This window comes from Clupea harengus, chromosome 25 (genome assembly GCF_900700415.2).
Source record: "Clupea harengus chromosome 25, Ch_v2.0.2, whole genome shotgun sequence".
In the NCBI taxonomy this organism is placed as follows: domain Eukaryota; kingdom Metazoa; phylum Chordata; class Actinopteri; order Clupeiformes; family Clupeidae; genus Clupea; species Clupea harengus.
In genome coordinates, this window is record NC_045176.1 from 3,399,967 (window position 1) to 3,425,492 (window position 25,526).

The window sequence follows — 25,526 nt, forward strand, 5'->3', positions numbered from 1 at the left end:
CTGGATGCCATCTCAATCTGTCTGACCTCATGTTCAGTATTGACCTCTACACTTTCCCCCTCTGTGATGTAGAGCTCTGTGTAAATATCTTCCAAGCGGGCAGGTTGTCCCTGCTTTGCAACTCCCTCAAATACTTTTTGGAACTTCTCCTTAAGTCGGACTTTCAGGTTTTGTTGACATCTGGGAACCAGCCCATCTGATCCAAATATATATATATAAAAGATACTTTAAAAAAATGATCACGCAAAGACAGTAACTGTGACAGATGAGCTGGAACATTTTGAATAATGTTCCATAGGTCTACATGCTATTCAAATAACTCACATTTCTCCAGCTGCTGAGCGAGGACCTCCTGGTTCATGTTCCTCAGGATGTGCACTGCAATCTTCAGAGCTCCATCTCTGGCTTCTCTCTGGTGCTCCTCATCCTCCTCACTACAAGGGGATTCTGGGAAATCCTCTGTCAGGTAACTCGTGAGTCTCTTCAGCTCATTGGTCAAGAACTCCTTCGCTTTACATTCAACCTCCTGCAGGGAAAACAACACTCAGGACCCAAGTGTACTCTAAGCAACAGAAAGCCTGATGAATATCTACTGAGGTTGTTACCTAAGCAACAGAACCCTAAATGAATGCCTACTGAAGTTGTTATCTTGAGAAATTGCTATTTGGGCTAAATTCTAAATTCTCACATCCTCTGAGGCTTGCCTTGCAAACACCAACAACTGGAGAGCTAGCACTAAGAAAGGCTTGATGGTTGATCAATATATATACAAGTTACAAGTTACAAGTTACAAGTCTTTTATTTGTCAGATGCACAGAATGACACAGGCTCAGACTGGGCACTGAAATTCTTGCGACAAGACACCGCCCAAACCTACCATAACATAACAACACATAATATACATAACATAACAACACATAATATACATAACATAACCATGACATACACTCTGCACAAGTACTATGAACATAATTTACACATAATAAACATATAAATAACCTTACTAAATATACAAGATAAATATACAATACGGTGTACTAAACATATAACAACCTATACATATAATACTAAATATACATATAGCAGCCTATACATATGTTACGACCCCCTGCGTCCCTGCAGACATTGCAGTGGCCATGCGTGGCCTGCAGGCAACAGTGGGGATGACGAGCGTCATGATGGACTGATTATCCACACCTGGGGAGGTGTGGAGTATAAAGGACCAGTGGACACCTGTCTCTCGCTCTCTCTCTCTCTCGAGCTGACTATCTCAGCGTACAGACGTCAAACCCCTAGACACGTCGTTTTGTGAATTGTATGGATTAAATAAATACTCGTAGTTTTTGTAGAAAACCGTTGTCATCTGCCTCCAAATGTTATTGTTTCGGTCACGAGCCGGCCGGAACGTAACAATTGGGGGCTCTTCCGGGATAGTCATAGAGTTTGGAGTGCAGATAGTGATAGTGGGTGAGTACAAGCTAGCTGTGTGTCGCTGAGTGAACAGAGCAAAACTTCTGTAGGTCGAGTTCTCCAGCTGTGTCGGGTGCGACGCTTCCTTCGGAGTGCTATTTATTATTTTAGTTTGTTATTTTTAGCGGTAATCCCGGGTGGGGGTACGCTTCGGGGTTTGGAGGTTGACTGTGTCAATGGTCTGCTCCCTACCCACGAGTTGAGCGTTTAAAGTTTCCCTCGAGCCTGGTAAGCCGTGGAAGACTAGCTAGGTTAGTTAGTTTATGGATAACTATGTAAGGAGGGGAGTAGTTCTAGCCCGCACAGTCTAGTGACGCACAGTGGGGTTTAACTCACCAGGTTTGTTGTGTTTTTCCGTTGAGAGAGCATTTGTGTGTGTGATAAATTAGACAGTTTTCTGTTGTGCTGGGTGCACGTGAGTATACAGAGGCTTGTGAGTGAAGCTCAATTAATCCAGTAGCGGTGTGAGACTGGGCTATTATGGTAAGACAGTTTTGCTTAAAGAAATTGTGGCAAGCCTTGGTAAACCGAAATTGCCTAGAGCTTTTGGTTGCTGCTGGGTTGTAGTCTTTTGTAGTTGGAGGAGTGATTTTCCACTTTTCTGTTCTGTCTGATCTGTGTTGTAGGCCAGTGAGTCTGACAGCAGTAAGGTGTAGACCAGGGGTGGGCAATTAATTTCCCCAAGGGGCCACATGAGATAGTGGGAGTGTTGTGGAGGGCCGGACCAATAGGCTGAACTCAATTCTGCTCAATATAAGTTGTATCTCTTTATAAAAAAACATTAAATTGTATGGTTTTGATTAACTGCTGCAGGTAAGAGTAGATGTTGCATTTAGGCTATCAAAAAAATGTGGTGCAGGCATAGTAAAAACGCCAACCTTATTTAATCAAGATGTAATCAACATTCACCAAAACGATTTTGAAAATGAGCATGTTTTTGCAGTATTAAAGGTGTTCCCAGACGACCAATACACATGGCACACACACACACACGAGAGCAAGCTTGTAATGCAATAGTATAAGTATACAAATTAATAGTAATATCAATTTTTATCAGCGCAAATGGTTGCAGGCACGCCTACACGCACGAATGTAGGCCTACGGAAATAAAAAAATATCCCGCAAACATACGGTTAGCCTACTTGCCAAAACAATAGAAGACATTTCTCCAAAATACCTCTTTTTAATGATTTTGTTGCCGTTTAGTTCTTCACGCAAATGCGAAGCAACCCACCTTCTGACTTCAAGTTTCAATGACTTTCAGTTACGTTAAATGACCGGACTACTTGCGTTGCGGAATGATATGAAAGATGTGAATTAGAACACACAAAACCCGTTGCCAATGACAGCAGTCATACATTTTTCGCAGCAGTGAATATAAAGAAACTGCAAACGTTGGGATGGCCCATTCAAATCAACGGAACTTTTTGGAACATTCTGAAGAGCCGTATAATAAATACAGGTATTTACGTTTGATTCCTAATTTACAATTGACCTCCGCGGGCCGCAAAGGGACAGCCAACGGGCCGCAAATTGCCCTTGGGCCGCACTTTGCCCAGGTCTGGTGTAGACAGTGGTTTGCATCTTTGTGTACAATTGGTGCTAAGGCTCCAGTCAGTGGTAATTGATAAGTGTGTAGTGTTTTCTCTGATAGCACATTAGGTGGGATCAGTGAAAGTGACATGGCTTCAGAGGTGAAGGCGGTTGCTATAGAGCAAAAACGGACGGACTTAGAACTGGAAATGAAGTTGGCGTTCCAGAGGGAACAAGTCAAGCGTGAACGCGAACGGCAATTTGAATTGCAAACATTTTAATTAGAGTTAGCTGCTAAACGCACTCAGTCACCATCTATTGCCCCCTCATTCGACATCACTAAACATGTCAAGATGGTACCACCCTTCTCGGAGCGGGAAGTGGATCGCTACTTTCCCTACTTCGAGAGAGTGGCTACCACTCTGAAGTGGCCTAAAGAGACCTGGACCTTACTTTTGCAAAGTGTTTTGGTAGGTAGGGCTCGGGATGCTTATGTTTCGAGCAATCTCTGTCTTATGACACTGTGAAGAGTGAGATACTTCGCAGGTATGAGTTGGTGCCTGAAGCGTAACGCCAGCGTTTTCGTTATTGTAAGAAGACTGACCGGCACACGTACGTGGAGTTTGCACATGAAAAGAAATATCAGTTTGGTCGCTGGTGTGCCTCTCAGAAAGCAGACTCCATTGAGCTACTTAGGGAGTTGATCCTCCTTGAGGACTTTAAAAAGAGTGTTCCTTATGCAGTGGCTACCTATCTAAATGAGCAGAGGGTTACGACACTGGCTCAGGCATCGGTATTAGCAAATGAGTTTGTGTTGACCCACCGTCGCATACAGGAGAACAGAGATGGCGGTGATCAGCGTGTGAATAGACCTCCAGTCAAGGGCAGGTTGAGGCCTAGAGTGACAGAGCCTAACCTGGTGTCTAAACCTAGGCTACATAGGAATTCATCTGGTGTAGAGACAGAAATGGTCTGTTTTTACTGTAAAAAGTCAGGGCATAAAATCTCTGAGTGCCATGCACTTAAGAAAAAGTAATTGAATTCTTTTGGGTTGGATAGAGCCAAGAAGGTAAAAGTCCAAGTTGACCGCCTTGAAATCAGCTTACAGGAAAGGGACAAAACCAGTGCTGATAAGGATTTGCAAATGGAGGCTCAACAAACCCATGTGGTTCAGCTGCAAGAGACACTGTCTATTCTTCAGGAGCAGGGTACTGCCTTGGAAGCAGGACTGGTGGAGAAGGACCCCATGCTGAAGCAGCAAGCAGAAGAATGCTCTTCACTGCAGACTGAGCTTCGACAACAGAAGGACTATGTGTTAAGACTTAAGAGTGAATCAGAGACTTAGAGGAGAATGCTCACGTTTAAAGCAGGACCTTGAAGGGAAAGAGGCCATGCTCAGAACCATGACTCAGGAGTGCCAAAGCCATACCGAGGAACTGCACAAAAGAAATAAGGCGGTGGTTTCTCTAAGCAGTCATTTGGACACACTTAATGAAAATAATTTAAAGTTGGAATCAGATCTTGTCAGTTTAAAAGCCTCACTGGATATTTCAGTGTCGGATAACAGTAAATTAAAAAAAGTAGTGACTCAGCGACATGCTGAAGTTGAGGTGTTAACAACCTCATTGTTGATGCTCTTTCTGGAGCTCAAATAATTTGACTTGTGACCTGTTTTCTTTGTCTCTCTAGTTTTCTAGGGCCCTGGATGCTGGGGGACTGGAGATTGCGCAGGGTCACAGAGGGTCTTTTGGTTTTTGTGGTTTTTTTAGGTTTCCCAGGGAAACCTTCTATGGAGGGAGTGGCCATGCGTAACCTGCAGGCAACAGTGGGGATGACGAGCGCCATGATGGACTGATTATCCACACCTGGGGAGGTGTGGAGTATAAAGGACCAGTGGACACCTGTCTCTCGCTCTCTCTCTCTCTCTCTCTCTCTCTCTCTCTCTCTCTCGAGCTGACTATCTCAGCGTACAGACGTCAAACCCCTAGACACGTCGTTTTGTGAATTGTATGGACTAAATAAATACTCGTAATTTTTGTAGAAAACCGTTGTCATCTGCCTCTAAATGTTATTGTTTCGGTCACGAGCCGGCCGGAACGTAACATACTAACATATATACATATAATATATAATACACATATAATAAACTATGCTACCCTATTGACCTATACTAACCTACATACAACCCAGTGAGGGAGTTACAGGTAGTGCAAATTTCCTGATAAGGTATTACTGCTAGTGCAAACAGTAATATGAAAGTGACCTACCTATATACCTATATATATATATATATTTAATATAACAATATATTTGCGATGTACAGTATCTGGTGACGTCATGTTGTCCGGACCAGAAAACCACGCTTGCTGGGCATAATCTAATGTGAATAACAGGGGGGTTTTCTTCATATGAACCTGGCCCCTAACAATGAATTTCAGAATGTTTTCCGAACTGGCCAGCTATAAAAACACATACCTTCAAAAATGGTAAATAAATAAATAAGCACATTGGGCCTCACTCTCTGAACTCCACTTACGCCGTTCCCGAGACAATTCTGGAATTCATGAAAGTTTTCTCATCTGGGATTCATTCTTAACTTAGACTAGAATTCAAGAACGCTAAATAGCAGTCGTAAATCGGCCAGATTGTTCTTAAGGGCTGAATTTGTGAGAAATCGTTGGTGATTGCGTTCAAAATCAATTTTACAGACATCCTCGGATTTAAATAATAATAATAATAATAATAATAATAATAATAATAAAGATGAGAATATTTGTATCATTAACAATTACGTTTCACATATATAGTCATGATTCTACAAGGCATTGTGATGTCCTAAAATAAATAAAAGCACTACACGAACACTGCAAATATAAGTGAATAAATAAATAAGCACTAAACTCAATCGCTTGGTTATAGCCATAGTGGAATAGAATGGACACATCTACTGTACATTCTGCGACAGTACCTCCACCTCTGCACCGGTGAAGTTAGGTCTGCGTTTACTGACCTGTGTACCACCGTTGTTTGCTTTCTGCTTTGACATGACTGTCGATTGTGTTGCTTTCGAGTTGCTTTCGCGTGGATTCTGTCGATTCTGACTCCATACGTCAATACGGTTGCGTGGCCTTATAAGGAGCTGACGGGGCGTGTATGTATGAAAATCCAGGTGTACGAGAATGCGCGTTCAATTTCTCATTCGGGGGAGCAGAGCAGAGAACACTTCGGCTGTGTAAGAACCCATTTCCAGAAGTTCACGAATCCGGCGGAGATCTTTTCTTACATTGGTCTTTCGAGGTTCGGAAGAAGATATTTTTTACACAAAATGTTGGAGAATGAGGCCCATTGTTGCCTGTTCTGTGACACAAAGCTGACCAGCATCCAGGGTCTGAAAATATTCTCAAGTCTATAGTCCGTTTTTATTTACCAGGTTTATTGTTGTTTTATAGAGTAGGTTTAAAGTCCATTTTGTGAAAACCCTTAAACAGAGACACGTGTAGACTTAATAGGAGGCTTGATATCATCAGATCTGCTTTGAGGGCAAGGCAGTTAATGTGATCGCTGTGACTGCTTATCACAATATATAACCTAAATGTCTTCCCATGAAGTGTCCTTAGTGTGAGGGCATTATAAAAGGCATTTAACTGAGGCTATGGAATCACACTCATATTTGACTCCGGATAGAAGAGACTGTGTAATAGAACTTAACACACACACACACACACACATACACACACACACACACACACACACTCACACACAAAACTAGATACAAAAGTGTGTGTGTATATTTGTGTGTGTGTGTGTGTGTGTGTGTGTGTGTGTGTGTGTGTGTGTGTGTGTGTGAAAAAAGGTGTAAGAGGGTGGAAATAGGAGACGGTACTATACCCTGAGTACAGATGACAGCTCATGATGCAACCTGGGTCTTTTTTGTTGGGTGCTGAAAGAAATCATGAGAACAATGACCAGTAAATATCAGTCTTAACATAAGACACATGCAGGTCATTGATGTATTCCCTAATACTTTAAATCGACACACCCTCCTCAGTCCTCACCCAATAGTAGGGGACGTTCCCCTCTCTTTGAGGTCGATTGGCGGCTCCATTGACCGGTCACTCTTCATGGACACACAGCTGGGTGCAGGAGAGTCAGGCCTTACCTTATGTGAGGGGCTTTAACATAAGAACACATAAGACACATGCAGGTCATTCATGTATTCTCTAATACTTGATCACAATATTCTACCCTTGTGACTAGTCCACACATGAACACTATCCTCTGGATGCTGCACTCAGATTAGACAGAGTAACTTTAACCGCGCACACACACACAAACACACAAACACACAAACACACACACACACACACACACACATATATACACACACACACACACCAGCTAAATGTATCTTCCTGGTTTGTCAGCATCACATGCAGAGTGTTCATAGTCATCAACTTACCTCACTGATACTGGTGTGATACATGGCCATCTTGTGTGTGTGTGTGTGTGTGTGTGTGTGTGTGTGTGTGTGTGTGTGTGTGTGTGTGTGTGTGTGTGTGTGTGTGAGTGTGTGTGTGTGAGTGTGAGTGTGTGAGTGTGTGTGTGTGAGTGTGAGTGTGTGAGTGTGTGTGTGTGTGTGTGAGTGTGATTGAGTGTGTGTGCGTGTGAGTGTGTGTCATTAAGTGTGAGACAGACACAACTTCTCACCTGTCCCTCTTTCTTTTGGTTGGCGTCCCCGTCGTCATGGACGCATGACTGGATGCTGGAGACTCTGGTGTCTCCTCACGGGATGAGCTTTGACATAAGAAGACAAAAGAAACTCATCACTCATCACTGACTGTATAAACAGGTGTCTGTGTGTAGATGCACATCCTCTATCACATGCAAAATCCTATATACGTCTAAATATGCCTGAGTTTAAGACCAGAGATCTCGATCTAGTTTGAACTGAATGACGGTACTGGTAGTCATCAGTGTGCCTATGCCATGAAACCAAATATTGAACACGAGAGAAAGAGTGCAGCTTTAAGAAATTGTGACATTGACACGCCCTCCTCAGTCCTCACCCAATCGTATAGGACGTTTCCCTTTCTTTGAAGTAGTAAAGTTCAGTAAAGTTTATCTTGATCCATCACTCTGCATGGACACATCCTCTCTCGGTCTCTCTCTCTTGCTGTTTCCCTCTCGCACATACATGCAAAGATTATCACGCACACGCACACACAGCCCTTACCGTGTAGTCATCTGGTGAGTCCGGTCTTTGGAGTCTCCAGGTTGACTCATCATGGAGGCAGAGCACCAGTCTCTCTCTAGACATGACAGAAACATTTAGATACATGTACATATGACTGTGTGGCTAGTGACCAGTCTCTCTCTCTCTCTAGACATGACAGGAACATTTAGATACATGTACATATGACTGTGTGGCTAGTGACCAGTCTCTCTCTCTCTAGACATGACAGGAACATTTAGATACATGTACATATGACTGTGTGGCTAGTGGCCATCAGTCTGTCCTTGTGTCTTAGTATGCATGTCTTTGTTTGTCTGAGCATGCTGATGAACAGAGTGAATATGTCTGGTATGCTGTGCTGTCAGATCTTCTGCACATAAGAAAGAGAGAGAGAGAGAGAGAGAGAGAGGGAGAGGGAGAAGGAGAGGGAGAGAAAGAGGGAAAGATCTTCTCCCTTGAGCTGATGAGCATGTCTGATAGTATGTTTGAATGTCTTTCTGTGTTCCACAGAGCATGCAGGCTACACTCTCTTGTGTATTGATCATGTATTTACTCTGCATGTTCTACAAGTGCAGCACTGTTGTTGTGTAATTGCAGTCCAATTTATTTTTACCCTCATTTGTATCTTAATCTTCTCTCTCTCTCTCATATAAATTTAACTAATGCATCTGTGCAATGCTTCAATGGCATTAGCCCACTATGTGGTTTGACAATTTTTTTTTGTAATTGTTACTTGGGCCCAAACTTCTACTAAGGACCATTAACGATCGACAGGGGCGACAGTGGTTGGGGAGGCAGCGGAGTTGTTTAGCATTTGGAAGGTTCGATCCCGACTCATCCGCACTCAGGGTCCAAGTCGAAGCCAGAAACTGAACCCCTAACCGCTCCCGATGCGCAGGTTGGCAACTTAGATATGAGTGCTACTTTGAGTAGAAAATCGCTATATAAAATGCAGACCATTTACCATCGATACTGCTCCCGATGCGCAGGTTGGAAACTTGTAGCCTCCGCCATCGGTGTATGAATGGGTAGATGTGTGAGGCATTATTGTGTAAAGCGCTTTTTTTGCTACTACGAGTAGAAAATCGCTATATAAAATGCAGTCCATTTACCATCGATACAGAGATAGACCTGTTTACCACAAAGAAACGGCAAAGAAACAGAAACGTAAACTGTGGAAACAGTCATTTTGTACAGTTTCCTTAGACAGTTATTGAGGATAATGACAGTCTACCACTGTAGGGGTTCTTTCCATGTTGTCAGACACTTATAATAACATTATGAGCCTGCCAGTGGCCTCAATAGGCTACTGGACCAATTTCAATCCATAATTGTCCTTAGTAAAAAATCAGGTTGAAAAATCCACGGGTTGAAAAATCTAGAAGTTTCCCGTGTGTGAATACGGAAACACAATCAAGAGCAAGCTTTGTTTGAGAATACAATAAAACTAAATAAAAAATGACTCTTTAATACTTACTGCGCTGATATGCGGCTGTGAACTTCAGCCCTTATGCCATATGTCACCACCAGCGAGCAGCTGCACCTATGAGATATGGGACATTGATGGAAAACGCCTGTTGGTGCCGTGAGGAACAACGTATAACAACAACAAGAATACAACAAAGTAAATAAAAGATTTAGAAGTAAAAAATAAAAAATAAATAACTGTAATTAAAATTTACACAAAGTGCGATGGCAGGTTGAAAAATCCCGTTTTTCAAGTTTCCCGATGGGTGTGTGAACACGGAAACACCATCAAGCGCAAACTTCATTTGAGGGGAAAAAAGACACAGTTTAACGTCGATTAACTTCAATACACAGAACAAACAAGATCATGTTAAACATCTGTTGATACAAGCAAACATTAAAACGGCAATCAAACTAAAAGTAAATCATCAAATAAAAAATGTACTTTTTAATACTTAGGCTACTCGCTGATATACGAACGTGAACTTCAGCACTTATGCCATGTGACCATCAATGAACAGTGACGCTCTGTACCTGTGAGATATGGGACGTTGATGGAAAACCTCTGTTTGTGCCATGAGGAACAACATAAAACAACATCAAAAACACTTTAAAGTAAATACAATATTTACAAGTTAAAAAAAGAACTGTAATTCAAATGTACACAGTGCAAAGGTACGTTGAAAAATCCCAAAGTTTCCCATTGCATGTGTGAAGACGGAGACACAATAAAGAGCAGGCTTAATTTGAGAAAAAAAGACTGTTTAACGTAGATTAACTTCAGTACACAGAACAAACAATGTTAAACCTCTGTTGATACAAACAAACATTAAAAACGGCAATCAAACTAAAAGTAAATCTTCAAAGGAATGTACTCTTTAATACTTACTGCGCAGATATGCGACTGTGAACTTCAGCACTTATGCCATGTGACCACCAATGAGCAGTGACGCTCTGTACCTGTGAGATATGGGACGTTGACTGAAAACTCCTGTTGGTGCCATGAGGAACAACATATAAAAACCACAGGAATACAACTAAGTAAATAAAAGATTTAGAAGAAGAAAAATAAGAGCTGTCATTCCAATTTACACAAAGTGCAATGGTATGGAGTATAATTACTCCCCTGAGGTTACCTGAGTCCTTGCATATTCTCCGAGCATAAATAGAAGTAACATTAATGTCTTACACATGAATAAGGTGACTGCAATGGAATAAAGTGACTGCAGTAATATCACACATTTTCACGTTTTAGTGCGTGAGTGTGAGTTTATTGTTCTGATAGCTGTTGGGGGAAAAACTGTCCTTTAGACGTGTGGTCCTTGCTCTTGAGCACCTGTGCCGCCTGATTATGTCCTTGATGATGTTTTTGGCCCTACTAGCAGCGGGAGCAGGCAATGTTTTCCAGAGAGGACAGAGGACAGCCAGAGAACTAGCTAGTGCAGCTAGTTTGCTGACTTGTATGGCTGGAATGATTGTGTTGAATGCTAAACTGTAGTCTATGAAGAGCAGTCTTACAGAAGTTCCCCAGAGTTCCAGGTGGCTCAGTGCGGTGTGAAGGGCTATGACGATGGGTCAAAGGTAGGGGGAAGGGTGGATTGGCTGTGCTGCGAGACCAGAACGATCAAAGATGTTTAATGGTGGGCTCTCCATTTACTCCCTCTGGAACTACACATTGACACAGGGTATCTGTGACCCAGTGTGGGACCCTGAGTTGGTGGCCCTTCCATCTGAGACCCAGTGTGGGCCCCTGAGTTGGTGGCCCTTCCATCTGAGACCCAGTGTGGGCCCCTGAGTTGGTGGCCCTTCCATCTGATACCCAGTGTGGGCCCCTGAGTTGGTGGCCCTTCCATCTGATACCCAGTGTGGGCCCCTGAGTTGGTGGCCCTTCCATCTGATACCCAGTGTGGGCCCCTGAGTTGGTGGCCCTTCCATCTGAGACCCAGTGTGTGAGTTGGTGGCCCTTCCAACTGTTCTAAAGCTCAAGAGACTCAGAGGGCCCATTTAGCACTGAACAGGGCCCCGGGACCAGACCAGTTTTTTTAAATTACGGCAAAAAATATGTTTCCATCTGATTGCCACTGCATTAAATATGTCTATGTAGGCAGTGAGGGCCCTTTCCCCTTCTAAATATCATTCTTGAAAGTGCTTTGGAACTCAGCTGCAGTTGACATGACAGGTTTCTTCCAGGTTTCAATGGATGGAGGGCGTTATTCAGAATCATCGCATGAGATGGGAGAAGAGATGGTGTTAAATTGTGAGTCCCACGCCAGAAATAGTGAGAGCTGTCAACCCTGTTCCAACTGTGAGACAGCCTACGTTCCTCTTTGAGATGAAAAGTGGAATCTAACAAAAAGGGACTTTTTTCCCCTCTGTTTTCCAATAGTGAATGTAAACTAAAGTTATAGTCATAGAGAAAGAGAAAAATAAGATTAAGTATGGCAATTATTTAAATTAATTTTAGAAGGCTTTCCTACGGGATGCAGAGGACTTCCAGGTTCATGTAGGCGGGTTCACTTTACGAAACGTCACTAACGCTTCCGTCTTGATGCTCCTAGCCTGGTTTGGGTTTGGGCGAAAAGGGCGAAACTTAGCCGCGCCCCCCCCCAACCTTAACTTGGGACATTTCGTGCAAGGCAAGCTGCCTCTTCTTCTTCCTGATAGAGCATCTTAAAACTTCAGCTCTTTCCAAGACATACGTTTACGAAGCTTTTGCCGTTCTAGTCATCTTGACTCCAAAAGCCCATGCCATTTGTACGGTAACTGTCAGCTAACGTTATGCTCGTGTTAGCTTGCTAAGATAGCCCAGCTGTGTAGTCACCGACGAGTCGGTCGTCCTTTCGTTCTGTGAGCATTAGCAAGTTATGTATTGTTAGCCAGGGTGCCTAGCTTGGAAACTAGCTTTAATGGCTGGTTTGCCTAAATGCAGTGATGCTTTTTGGTCGAGTGTATTTTTGTATGTGTTGTTAAACCTCGGCACAGCCAGAAGTAGGGAAAATCCTAACGCTTTAATTAACGTTAACGAACTCCTTTAGCGTAATAGCTAGCTAGCTAACATGTTAAATGGGCATATACCGTTATCCTGTCAGTAGCCAGGTTTGCTAGCTAGTTTCGAACGTTAACTTGTCAATCTGAGGAATTGCTAACAGATTTAAATATAGACCGTTTAATGTCATAATTGAAAAAATATGTTAGTCGCTCACTAGCTTAGCTCATCTGTTGATCTGTTTCAGTTTAAGTTCAGCGGACTGCTTAACAAATCTAGCATACTCTCAATTAGAGGTAATGACAAGCTAATGTCAGCTAACTAGTTAACGTTAGCTCTGGGAAGCGCACCAGCTTGTTAGTTGTGACCGACGTCTAAGATAGGTAAGACGTTATTAATCTACGGTGATCGCTTATCTTGACATCAGAGAGGTAGTTAATAAGGGGTGTCCCGATATGCTGTATGAAATTGACTGACTGTAAGATAGCTAGCTAGTCAGCTAGCATTATCGCTCTTTGAATTAGCTGACAAGGTGTTGATTCAATTGTTTTGTTGACACCACTCTGCGGCGGAGCGACTATAACGATAACGCAGCCCCTCTAAGGTCGTATTATTGTAGTTGAAGGAGTTGTCTTCACATCTTAAAAATACATCAACGGATTGGAGACATCTCCTGACTGACAGATCTTTGACATGGCCCCAAAAAGACGACCGGTGCCTCTCAACATCACCACCGTAGGAGAAGGACAGCCCACGTCTACCACCATAGATGCAGCTTCAGAGTAAGTTCCCCTCATGTGGTTGTTGCACTTCAGACTTTGGGCAGTTCTTTTGTGATCAGAAATGATGGTGTAGTATGGAACCAGAAGATGTTAAGCAGAGATATGATTTTGTGGCATTGTTTTGGTATGGTGCAGTACATTTTGAAAGGTTAAAGGTCTCACCGTTAAGGGATGATCTTATGCCACTTTCACTGCTCTTTTCTTTTCTTTCACACACATCCTTGCTCCCACTCTATGCTTTCCCATCCTTTCTTCTCCTCCTCTCTTTCTGTCTATCCCCGATGTTCTGACCCTCTTACCTAACTCTCTATGTTTCTCTCTTGTACCCTCCCTCATTCGGCTCTCCGCTCTCCCCACACAAACCACACATCTCCTTTCTCACTCTTACTTTCTTCATTCTCTCTCTCTCTCTCTCTGGATGCCTCCCTCCCTCCCTTTCTCTCCACTCTTCCTGGCCGTGTCTTGTCTCTGTCACTATCACACCTTTACCATCCATCTCTCTTTCTCTCATTGTTTATCTTTTCTGTCCGACTGGTTTTCTTCTTCCTCACCCATGCATTTTTGCCACCACTCCCAAATCCCGTCCCGACGCTCACTCGTATCTCTCCCACACATTCATCTTCTCTCCTCTCAATCTTGTCTTCTTGTGTCCCTCTCCTCCCTCTCTCTCTCTCGCTCTCTCTCTCTCTCTCTCTCTATCCCTCCATCCCTCCATGTCCGTCCTCTCTCTCAATTCAATTCAAAAGGCTTTATTGGCATGACTGCATACAACACAACGTTGCCAAAGCATGTTTACACAAAATGTACAATCGCAAGACTCTCTCTCTCTCTCTCTCTCTCAATTCAAAGAAGCTTCATTGGCATGAATGTTTTGGAACACTATTGCGAAAGCTGATTGAACACAAACATATTACACAAATTACGTACACACATAGAAGGACAAATATAATGAATACAATTGATACAATACAATACAAATAAATAAGTTAAAACAACATTAGATTATTCTAAAAATAACAACAAACATACGACTCTCTCCCCCTCTCTCAGGGCTAACCTGGAGGCTCTGCAGAAGAAGCTCGAGGAGCTGGATCTGGACGAGCAGCAGAAGAAGCGCTTGGAGGCCTTCCTTACCCAGAAGGCCAAGGTGGGCGAGCTCAAGGACGACGACTTCCACCGCATCTGTGAACTGGGTGCCGGCAATGGCGGCGTGGTGAACAAGGTCTGCCATAAGCCCTCGGGCCTGGTGATGGCACGCAAGGTAGGACACCCCATCACACCCGTGCCCCCAGTAATGTCAAAGCTAGTTGCCAATATAAAACACCTTAAAAAGTAGCACATTGTTGCATCGTGTTGCTTTAATTCTCAAGGCTGCCGGTGACTGCAGCTCTGGCCTGAAGTGGCTCTGGAACATGTCCCCAAGCGGCCAGTCTTATGCTGGTCTGACATCAGCCATGCTCCCTGACTTGTTTTCTCACACAAAATTTTATTGCTAATTGTGAAGGTTAGAATTATTCTCCAATGTCAGTCTCTCTCAAATGCTTATCGCTCCTAAATACTCATCTTTCTTTCTGTGAGGGAGAGGAAGAGAGAGAGAGAGGGAGTGTGTGAAAGACTGGTTCAACTCTAACCCTGCTGTGTCTCCCTCCAGCTGATCCACCTGGAGATCAAGCCGGCCATCCGCAACCAGATCATCAGAGAGCTGCAGGTGCTGCACGAGTGCAACTCGCCCTACATCGTGGGCTTCTACGGAGCCTTCTACAGCGACGGGGAGATCAGCATCTGCATGGAGCACATGGTGAGGAATGGATGGAGGAATGGAGGGATGGATAGAGAGAGGGGGATAGAGAGGAAGACGGGTAGTTACAGTGGAGGTTGTGTAGCCCCACATCGTGGGCTTCTGTGGAGCCTTCTACAGCGATGGGGTGATGGATAGAGAGGAAGAAGGATGGTTAGATCTAAGGATAGAAACAATACATCATGGGTCTCTACAGCGACAGATAGATTAGCATCTGCTTGGAGCACATGGTGAGAGATGGATGGATGAATAGAGAGATAGAGAAGAAGAGAAAGTTGAAAGAAGAAGCATTCCTAGTTTGAGCAGTCCTACATTGTTGTTTCCATGGGTTCTTCTACTGTGACGGAGGGGTCAGCAACTGCATGCTGACTCCTTCAGGCGGATGGAGAGAGGTTTAGAGGGAGGGAGAGAGGACAGAAAGAGGTTTTAGAGGGAGGGATGAGAGCTTTTAGAGGTGAGGGAGGACAGAAAGGTTTTAGAGGGAGGGAGGGAGAAGTGAAATGTGATCACGTGTTGGGGTTTGGTACGGTGGCCTTTAAACTGAGAGAGAAAATGTCATCTATCTTCATTTTCCCTACAGGATGATCATAGAGAAGTAGCATATGAGAGGAGTACAAGAGTAGTTTAGTAGGTCTCTAATCTCTCCTCATCGCCCCCTACAGGATGGGAATGCAGGCGCAGAGTAAGTGTTAGAGGAGTAGAGAAGAGAAAGAGTGTTAGAGGAGTAGAGAAGAGAGAAAGAGTGTTAGAGGAGTAGAGAAGAGAGAAAGAGTGGTAGAGGGGTAGAGAACAGAGTAAGAGTTCGAGGAGTAGAGAAGAGAGTAAGAGGGGTAGAGAACAGAGTAAGTGGTAGAGGGGTAGTTTAGTAGTTCTCTAATCTCTCCTCATCGCCCCCTACAGGATGGTGGATCTCTTGATCAGGTGATGAAGGAGGCCAAGAGGATCCCAGAGGAGATCCTGGGCAAAGTCAGTATAGCGGTGAGTATCGCCCACAGCCCACTGGTCAGGGACCATGTTACATGAAGAACACTCATTCCAGGGCAGAGTTAATTTAGTACAGCACTACATGATATAAACATTCCCAGTCAAAATGGGATCATTCCTGGGCAGAGTTCATTTAGTACAGCACTACATGATATAAACATTCCCAGTCAAAATGGGATCATTCCTGGGCAGAGTTAATTTAGTACAGCACCACATTATATAAACATTCCCAGTCAAAATGGGATCATTCCTGGGCAGAGTTAATTTAGTACAGCACTACATGATATAAACATTCCCAGTCAAAATGGGATCATTCCTGGGCAGAGTTAATTTAGTACAGCACCACATTATATAAACATTCCCAGGCAAAATGGGATAATTCCTGGACAGTTTAGTACAGCACTACATTATATAAACATTCCCAGGCTTAGCCTCTGGTAATGATCCCACACTAACTCATGTCATATGGAAATACTCAAGGCAGGTACTAAGGTCCTTACCCATCCCTGTTCTCATTTAGTGACACGCCACTGACTCACACAGCACACTCAACACTAGGGGCCGACCTGAATGAGCGGGAGTGTGTGAGAGTGAGAGTGTGAGAGTGGCCTGAGTGTGAGAGTGTGAGAGTGTGTGAGAGTGAGAGTGGCCTGAGTGTGAGAGTGTGTGTGGGAGAGTGAGAGAGTGGGAGTGTGAGAGTGGCTGATGCCACTGGGGTTCCCCTGAGTGTAACGCAGTGGTGGGAACATGCATGAACAGAAGCATGAAAGTGATGTTCCCCACATCTGTGTGTTCTCAGGTTCTAAGGGGCCTGGCCTACCTCCGTGAGAAGCACCAGATTATGCACAGAGGTGAGTCTGGGGCTGGAGAGCAGCACACACACACACACACACACACACACACACACACACACACACACACACACACACACACACACACACACACACACACACACACACACACACACAGAGATAGAGAGCAGTGCATACATACACACACACACACACACACACACAGATAGAGAGCAGTGCATACATACACACACACACACACAGAGATAGAGAGCAGTGCATACATACACACACACACACACACACACACACACACACAGACAGACAGAGAGCAGTGCATACACACACACACACACACACACACACACACACACACACACACACACACAGAGATAGAGAGCAGTGCATACATACACACACACACACACACACACACAGATAGAGAGCAGTGCATACATACACACACACACACAGACAGACAGAGAGCAGTGCATACACACACACACACACACACACACACACACACACACACACACACACACAGATAGAGAGCAGTGCATACATACACACACACACACACAGATAGAGAGCAGTGCACACACACACACACACACACACACACACACAGATAGAGAGCAGTGCATACACACACACACACACACACACACACAGATAGAGAGCAGTGCATACATACACACACACACACAGAGATAGAGAGCAGTGCATACATACACACACACACACACACACACACACACACAGATAGAGAGCAGTGTATACATACACACACACACACACACACACACACACGCACGTCTTTTCTGCAGACGTAAAGTTCTTCTACATCCTGGTGACCACACACACACACCTACACCTGTAACATGATTGTGCTCCATGTGTTCCTCTCACAGACGTAAAGCCCTCTAACATCCTGGTGAATTCTCGCGGTGAGATCAAGCTGTGTGACTTCGGCGTGAGTGGGCAGCTCATCGACTCCATGGCCAACTCCTTTGTGGGCACGCGCTCCTACATGTCGGTGAGTGGCAGGAGATGGCCAACACGCTTATGGCACACATGCCTACCACATACGCTAACGGCACACACACGCCTACCACACACGCTTACCACACACGCTTACTGCACACACGCCTACCACACGCGCTTACTGCACACACACTTACGGCACACACACGCTTACAGCACACACGCTTATGGCACATATGCGTTTATGGCACACACGTGCTTACGGCACACACACGCTTACGGCAGACACGCTTACGGCACACACGCTTACTCCACACACGCTTACTCCACACACGCTTACTCCACACACGCCTACCACACACGCTTACAGAACACACGCCTACCACACACGCTTACCACACACGCTTACTGCACACACGCCTACCACACACGCTTACTGCACACACACTTACGGCACACACGCCAACCACACACGCTTACAGCACACACGCTTATGGCACACATGCGTTTATGGCACACACGTGCTTACGGCACACACACGCTTACGGCAGACACGCTTACTCCACACACGCCTACCACACACGCTTACGGCACACACGCCTACCACACACGCTTACTGCACACACGCCTACCACACACACACACACACGTGCTTACGGCACACACGCGCTTACGGCACACACACACTTACAGCACACACGCTTACGGCAGACACGCTTACTCCACACACGCTTACTCCACACACGCTTACTCCACACACGCCTACCTCTTACAGAACACACGCCTACCACACACACACACACACACACACACACACGTGCTTACGGCACACACACGCTTATGGCACACACACGCTTACAGCACACACACGCTTACAGCACACACACGCTTACAGCACACACGCTTACCACACACGCTTACCACACACGCTTACCACACCCACGCTTACCACACACATGCTTACCACACCCACTTTTCACACACACGCTTACCACACCCACTTTTCACACACACACACACACACACTTACCACGTGCATTGCAAGTTGACAAGTACTTATGAACAATCAGAAACAAATACTTTGGAAAGACTATATTTAAAATACAGGCCTTAAAGTAAGCATAGCTAGGTATATAAAGATATATCAAAATACTAGCTGACAAGATGACTCCCGGTCGCCTGGCTTGAATCCAACAGACCGCCTTTGGGGTAATCTTTGTTTAACATTTCATTTAAAATTAATTTTGTTTTATTTTATTTTACGGCCAAGCAACACAACCCCTCCAGCAAGAAGCAGGTGTCTCTGAAGAATAGCAGAATGTCTGTCTAGAAATGTGTGCCACACTGGTATTCTCCATGCCAAGGAGGATTGAGTTGTTCATCAAATATAAAGGTGGACATATGAAGTATTAAAAAAGTAAAAGGTTTGAATCTCAGTAATGAAAGGTGTACTGGTTTTGCTGCCTTGAGTTCCTACTGTGGGGCCTGTGTTGTTAATATAGTCAATCTAAACTGTTCAACTGTAAGCTTCTACAACTTTGAATCATTTGACATTTCAGTGATATTAGACAGGGGTGTACTCATTTCAGTGATATTAGACTGGTGTACTCACTTCAGTGATATTAGACTGGTGTACTCACTTCAGTGATATTAGACTGGTGTACTCACGTCAGTGATATTAGACTGGTGTACTCACGTCAGTGATATTAGACTGGTGTACTCACTTCAGTGATATTAGACAGGGGTGTACTCACTTCAGTGATATTAGACAGGGGTGTACTCACTTCAGTGATATTAGACTAGTGTACTCACGTCAGTGATATTAGACTGGTGTACTCACTTCAGTGATATTAGACTAGTGTACTCACTTCAGTGATATTAGACTAGTGTACTCACGTCAGTGATATTAGACAGGGGTGTAGTGTACTCACTTCAGTGATATTAGACAGGGGTGTAGTGTACTCACTTCAGTGATATTAGACAGGGGTGTACTCACTTCAGTGATATTAGACAGGGGTGTAGTGTACTCACTTCAGTGATATTAGACAGGGGTGTACTCACTTCAGTGATATTAGACAGGGGTGTAGTGTACTCACTTCAGTGATATTAGACAGGGGTGTACTCACTTCAGTGATATTAGACAGGGGTGTACTCACTTCAGTGATATTAGACAGGGGTGTACTCACTTCAGTGATATTAGACAGGGGTGTACTCACTTCAGTGATATTAGACTGGTGTACTCACTTCAGTGATATTAGACTGGTGTACTCACTTCAGTGATATTAGACTGGTGTACTCACTTCAGTGATATTAGACAGGGGTGTACTCACTTCAGTGATATTAGACTGGTGTACTCACTTCAGTGATATTAGACTGGTGTACTCACTTCAGTGATATTAGACTGGTGTACTCACTTCTGCTGTATACATGGGTTGTACTGACACCACAGTTTTAAAGTACACTTGATCAGTGTCATGTTTTAAGACATGTTTGTTTTCTCTACCTGTCTCTCTGTGACCATGTTTATTTCTTTCTTTGTGTGTGTGTGTGTCTGTGTGTGTGCGTGTGTGTGTCTGTGTGTCTGTGTGTGTGTGTGTGTGTGTGTGTGTGTGTGTGTGTGTGTGTGTGTGTGTGTGTGTGTGTGTGTGTGTGTGTGTGCGCAGCCGGAGCGCCTGCAGGGCACACACTACTCTGTGCAGTCTGACGTGTGGAGTATGGGCCTGTCCCTGGTGGAGCTGTCCATCGGACGCTACCCCATCCCCCCGCCGGAGACCCGTGAGTTGGAGGCCCTCTTCGGCCGACCACTGGGAGAGGGAGAGGCACAGAGCACGTCACCCCGACCCAGACCTCCAGGGAGACCAGTCAGTGGTGAGCGCACACACACACACACACACACACACACACACACACACACACGGCACATCACCCCGACCCAGACCAGACCTCCAGTCAGTGATGTGGACACACACACACACACACACACACACACACACACACACGGCACATCACCCCGACCCAGACCAGACCTCCAGTCAGTGGTGAGGGGACACACACACACACACACACACACAGCACACACACACAGCACATCACCCCGACCTCCAGTCAGTGGTGAGGACACACACACACACACACACACACACACACACACACACACACACAGCACATCACCCCGACCTCCAGTCAATGGTGAGGACACTCACACACTCACACACACACACACACACACACACACACACACACACACACACACACAGGCTTGAGGGATGAGAGAGGTCAAGCCTTCACTAACTGTTGAGTTCTGTGTCCCCCCTGTGCCCTTCTCCTCTGTCCTCAGGTCACGGGCCGGCCATGGCCATCTTTGAGCTGCTGGACTACATAGTCAACGAGGTGAGGACACACACATGACACTTTACACACTACATAGTCAACGAGATGAGGACACACACATGACACTTTACACACCACATAGTCAACGAGGTGAGGACACACATGACACCTCACACACTACATAGTCAACGAGGTGAGGACACACACATGACACTTTACACACTACATAGTCAACGAGGTGAGGACACACACATGACACTTTACACACTACATAGTCAACGAGGTGAGAACACACATGACACTTTACACACTACATAGTCAACGAGGTGAGGACACGCACATGACACTTTACACACTACATAGTCAACGAGGTGAGGACACACACATGACACTTTACACACTACATAGTCAACGAGGTGAGGACACACACATGACACTTTACACACTACATAGTCAACGAGGTGAGGACACACACATGACACTTTACACACTACATAGTCAACGCGGTGAGAACACACGACACCTCACACACTACATAGTCAACGAGGTGAGGACACACACATGACAAACCTCACACACTACATAGTCAACGAGGTGAGGACACACACATGACACTTTACACACTACATAGTCAACGAGGTGAGGACACACACATGACACTTTACACACTACATAGTCAACGAGGTGAGTACACACACATGACACTTTACACACTACATAGTCAACGAGGTGAGGACACACACATGACAAACCTCACACACTACATAATCAACGAGGTGAGGACACACACATGACACCTCACACACTACAGTCAACGAGGTGAGGACACACACAAGACAAACCTCACCCAACAAACCTTACAAACTTACCCAATAAACACTTAGCTTCTTTTTTTTTTAACTGTCATAAATTCGTCAAACACGTTAAGATGCCTTTGTCATATTGTCTGGTGAGGTTGGTAGTCCCTCTGTGAGCTATAGCACGGCTTTTATATTCTGCCGCTCTGCTTGAGTCGTGTTGCCTGTGTTACATGTCCAGACGGTGACTCCTGTAGGGTCAGACCACTGAAACTAACCCTTAAATCCGCATCATTCCAACCCTGATCGATCCTCCGATTCCACTTCCTGTTGCAATCTGATTGGTGGTCTGCTGTTCTGTCTCCTCCCACAGCCTCCTCCCAGACTGCCCCTGGGCGTGTTCACCTCAGACTTCCAGGAGTTCGTCACTAAATGGTAGGTGGTCTGCTCTCAGTCCGCTAAACTGTGTTTGTGTATGTTGATTGTTTGTTGATGTTTATATAGCTTGTGTTTATTTGTGCAGCCTCATTAAGAACCCTGCGGAGCGAGCAGACCTGAAGATGCTGATGGTGAGTGTGTGCGTGCGTGTGTGTGTGTGTGTGTGTGTGTGTGTGTGTGTGTGTGTGTGTGTGTGTGTGTGTGTGTGTGCGTGCGTGCGTGTGTGTGTGTTTGTGTGTAACAAATGTTTGAATACTGGCAAGTTCTGTAGCGGTAGTCTCATCTCTGCGGCATAATTTTATTTGCAAGATGTCATATTTATGCAGTGTGTGTGTGTGTGCAGTCTTTAGGGTTGAGTCACAAATTCAACACCTGCATTAACCACTGAATTCTCGTGTGTGTGTGTGTGTGTGTGTGTGTGTGTGTGTGTGTGTGTGTGTGTGTGTGTGTGTGTGTGTGTGTGTGTGTGTGTGTGTGTGTGTGTGATCTCTTGTGTGCTTTTAGAACCATACCTTCATTAAGCGCTCTGAGGTAGAAGAGGTGGACTTCGCTGGATGGCTCTGCAAGACCATGGGCCTGAACCAGCCCAGCACCCCTACTCGCATCACTGACTGAGCCTCACACACACACACACACACACACACACACACACACACACACACACACACACACACACACACTCTCTCTCTCGCATAGCGCTAAGTGTCACTCTTTAGCACGCTTATACATATACTCATGTCAACAGTTACTAACTTGACAGCCTGTGCTCTGTGCTCTCACAGTGTGACTCGCACACACACACACACACACACACACACAAACACACACACACACACACACACACACACACACACTTCTCAGTAATGTCCTGTGATGAGGCGACTAGCAGACCCCACAGCATTCATGCCCCATTAATGCAGAGTTCTGATAGGTTAATGGACCTGTCAGTCATATCCCCAGTTTATTTCAAGTGGACTGAAAGCTGTGCACTGGTATAGACTCCTGAAGAGATGATGCACAGCCTGTAGCAGGAGCTAGTGCTACTGCTAGTGCTAATACCCCATTCCCACGTACCTCCTGAAGGTATAACACACAGCCTGTAGCAGGAGCTAATGCTAGTACTAATACCCCATTCCCACGTATGTCTGAAGGTATAACACAAAGCCTGTAGCAGGAGCTAGTGCTAATACCCCATTCCCACGTACGTCGAACACACAGCCTGTAGCAGGAGCTAATGCTAGTGCTAGTGCTAATACCCCATTCCCACGTATGTCTGAAGGTATAACACACAGCCTGTAGCAGGAGCTAGTGCTACTGCTAGTGCTAATACCCCATTCCCACGTATGTCTGAAGGTATAACACACAGCCTGTAGCAGGAGCTAGTGCTACTGCTAGTGCTAATACCCCATTCCCACGTATGTCTGAAGGTATAACACACAGCCTGTAGCAGGAGCTAGTGCTACTGCTAGTGCTAATACCCCATTCCCACGTATGTCTGAAGGTATAACACACAGCCTGTAGCAGGAGCTAATGCTAGTGCTAATACCCCATTCCCATGTACGTCTGAAGGTATAACACACAGCCTGTAGCAGGAGCTAGTGCTAATACCCCATTCCCACGTACGTCGAACACACAGCCTGTAGCAGGAGCTAGTGCTAATGCTACTGCTAGTGCTAATACCCCATTCACACATATGTCTGAAGGTAAAACACACAGCCTGTAGCAGGAGCTAGTGCTAATGCTACTGCTAGTGCTAATACCCCATTCACACATATGTCTGAAGGTAAAACACACAGCCTGTAGCAGGAGCTATTGCTAATGCTACTGCTAATGCTAATATCCCATTCACACATATGTCTGAAGGTAAAACACACAGCCTGTAGCAGGAGCTATTGCTAATGCTAATGCTAATATCCCATTCACACGTACGTTTGGCAGAATGGCTGCTCCTCCGGCCCCCATGGACTTCTCTTTGGAGTCTAGGGTTAGACATGTGCTGTGAAGGCACCACATCAAGTGATGTTATCAGGCGTAATGTCAATGTTTTAGACACACACACACACACGCAGGCACGCGCAGGGACGTACAGGGACATACACAGACACACACACACGCAGGCACGCGCAGGGACGTACAGGGACATACACAGACACACAAGCGCGTGTCATACTGGCCTTCCTCAATCATGTACCTGGTACCACAGAGAGAGACCAAATCTACACTCAAGTTACAACCTCCAGAATGGAAATAGATTATATATATACTATATTATATATATTATATATATATATAGCACTTATTATATTAGCAGGGTGTGGGCCTCGATCAGCGCAGTTATCTGTAAGTATATTTCAGATATATTTCAGGTTTGTGAGTGAAGACTTGCTGGTGGCGGCGCATTCAGAACGTGATGTTGTTGCGTTTTGTTTTTCATGTTTCTTTTTTCTTTCTTTTTCTTTTTTCTGTTGCTTTCTAATGTCTCTCTTTGCTTTAAAGTTCACATGCTGCTGCTGCTGCTGCAAGGGTTACATGTATCTGGGGCAATAGGCAGGAGTGAGGTTTCTTTTTTGTTTTTAGTTTTTTGTGTATGTACAGATCACAGACATACAGGCACACACAGACACACAGACACACAGACACACAGACACACAGACACACAGACACACAGACACACAGACACACAGGCACACAGACACACAGGCACACAGGCACACAGGCACACAGACACACAGGCACACAGGCACACACAGACACACACAGACACACACAGACACACACACGCACACACACACACGTGTCGGAGTTGTCCTTCACCTGTTGTGTGTTCACAGACAGCTGTGGACCAGCGTTGGCCCAGGTTGAGGTCCAGGTCCAAACTGGGCCAGTTAACAGTTCTGGACGTCAGCGTCTGCACACAAACCAACCCAAACAGA

The 25,526-nt window shown here is 45.0% G+C and overlaps 2 protein-coding genes across 2 annotated transcripts in view; one reads left to right on the forward strand and one right to left on the reverse strand.

The window, feature by feature from the left end:
- LOC105905808 (NACHT, LRR and PYD domains-containing protein 12-like) overlaps nucleotides 1-10,569 on the reverse strand; it is a 15,958-nt gene extending 5,389 nt beyond the window's left edge. The window contains exons 1-7 of the mRNA XM_031562771.2: nucleotides 9,714-10,569; nucleotides 8,237-8,312; nucleotides 7,711-7,797; nucleotides 7,059-7,175; nucleotides 6,892-6,943; nucleotides 325-526; nucleotides 1-196 (exon numbers count right to left, since the gene is read on the reverse strand). The exon at nucleotides 1-196 is cut by the window's left edge and continues 1,605 nt beyond it. Coding sequence (XP_031418631.1) covers nucleotides 1-196; nucleotides 325-526; nucleotides 6,892-6,943; nucleotides 7,059-7,175; nucleotides 7,711-7,797; nucleotides 8,237-8,289 — 707 coding nt within the window. The 5' untranslated portion in view covers nucleotides 8,290-8,312; nucleotides 9,714-10,569. The remainder of the gene's footprint in view (nucleotides 197-324; nucleotides 527-6,891; nucleotides 6,944-7,058; nucleotides 7,176-7,710; nucleotides 7,798-8,236; nucleotides 8,313-9,713) is intronic.
- Nucleotides 10,570-12,285: 1,716 nt separating this feature from the next.
- On the forward strand, nucleotides 12,286-23,703 carry LOC116219516 (dual specificity mitogen-activated protein kinase kinase 2). Its single transcript, XM_031562838.2, has 11 exons — nucleotides 12,286-13,471; nucleotides 14,522-14,732; nucleotides 15,123-15,269; nucleotides 16,170-16,247; nucleotides 17,053-17,104; nucleotides 17,956-18,080; nucleotides 20,692-20,896; nucleotides 21,366-21,418; nucleotides 22,529-22,590; nucleotides 22,679-22,724; nucleotides 23,098-23,703. The coding sequence occupies exons 1-11, from the start codon at nucleotides 13,383-13,385 to the stop codon at nucleotides 23,206-23,208; spliced, it is 1,179 nt and encodes a 392-aa protein (XP_031418698.1). The 5' UTR covers nucleotides 12,286-13,382; the 3' UTR covers nucleotides 23,209-23,703.
- The last annotated feature ends 1,823 nt before the right edge of the window (nucleotides 23,704-25,526 follow it).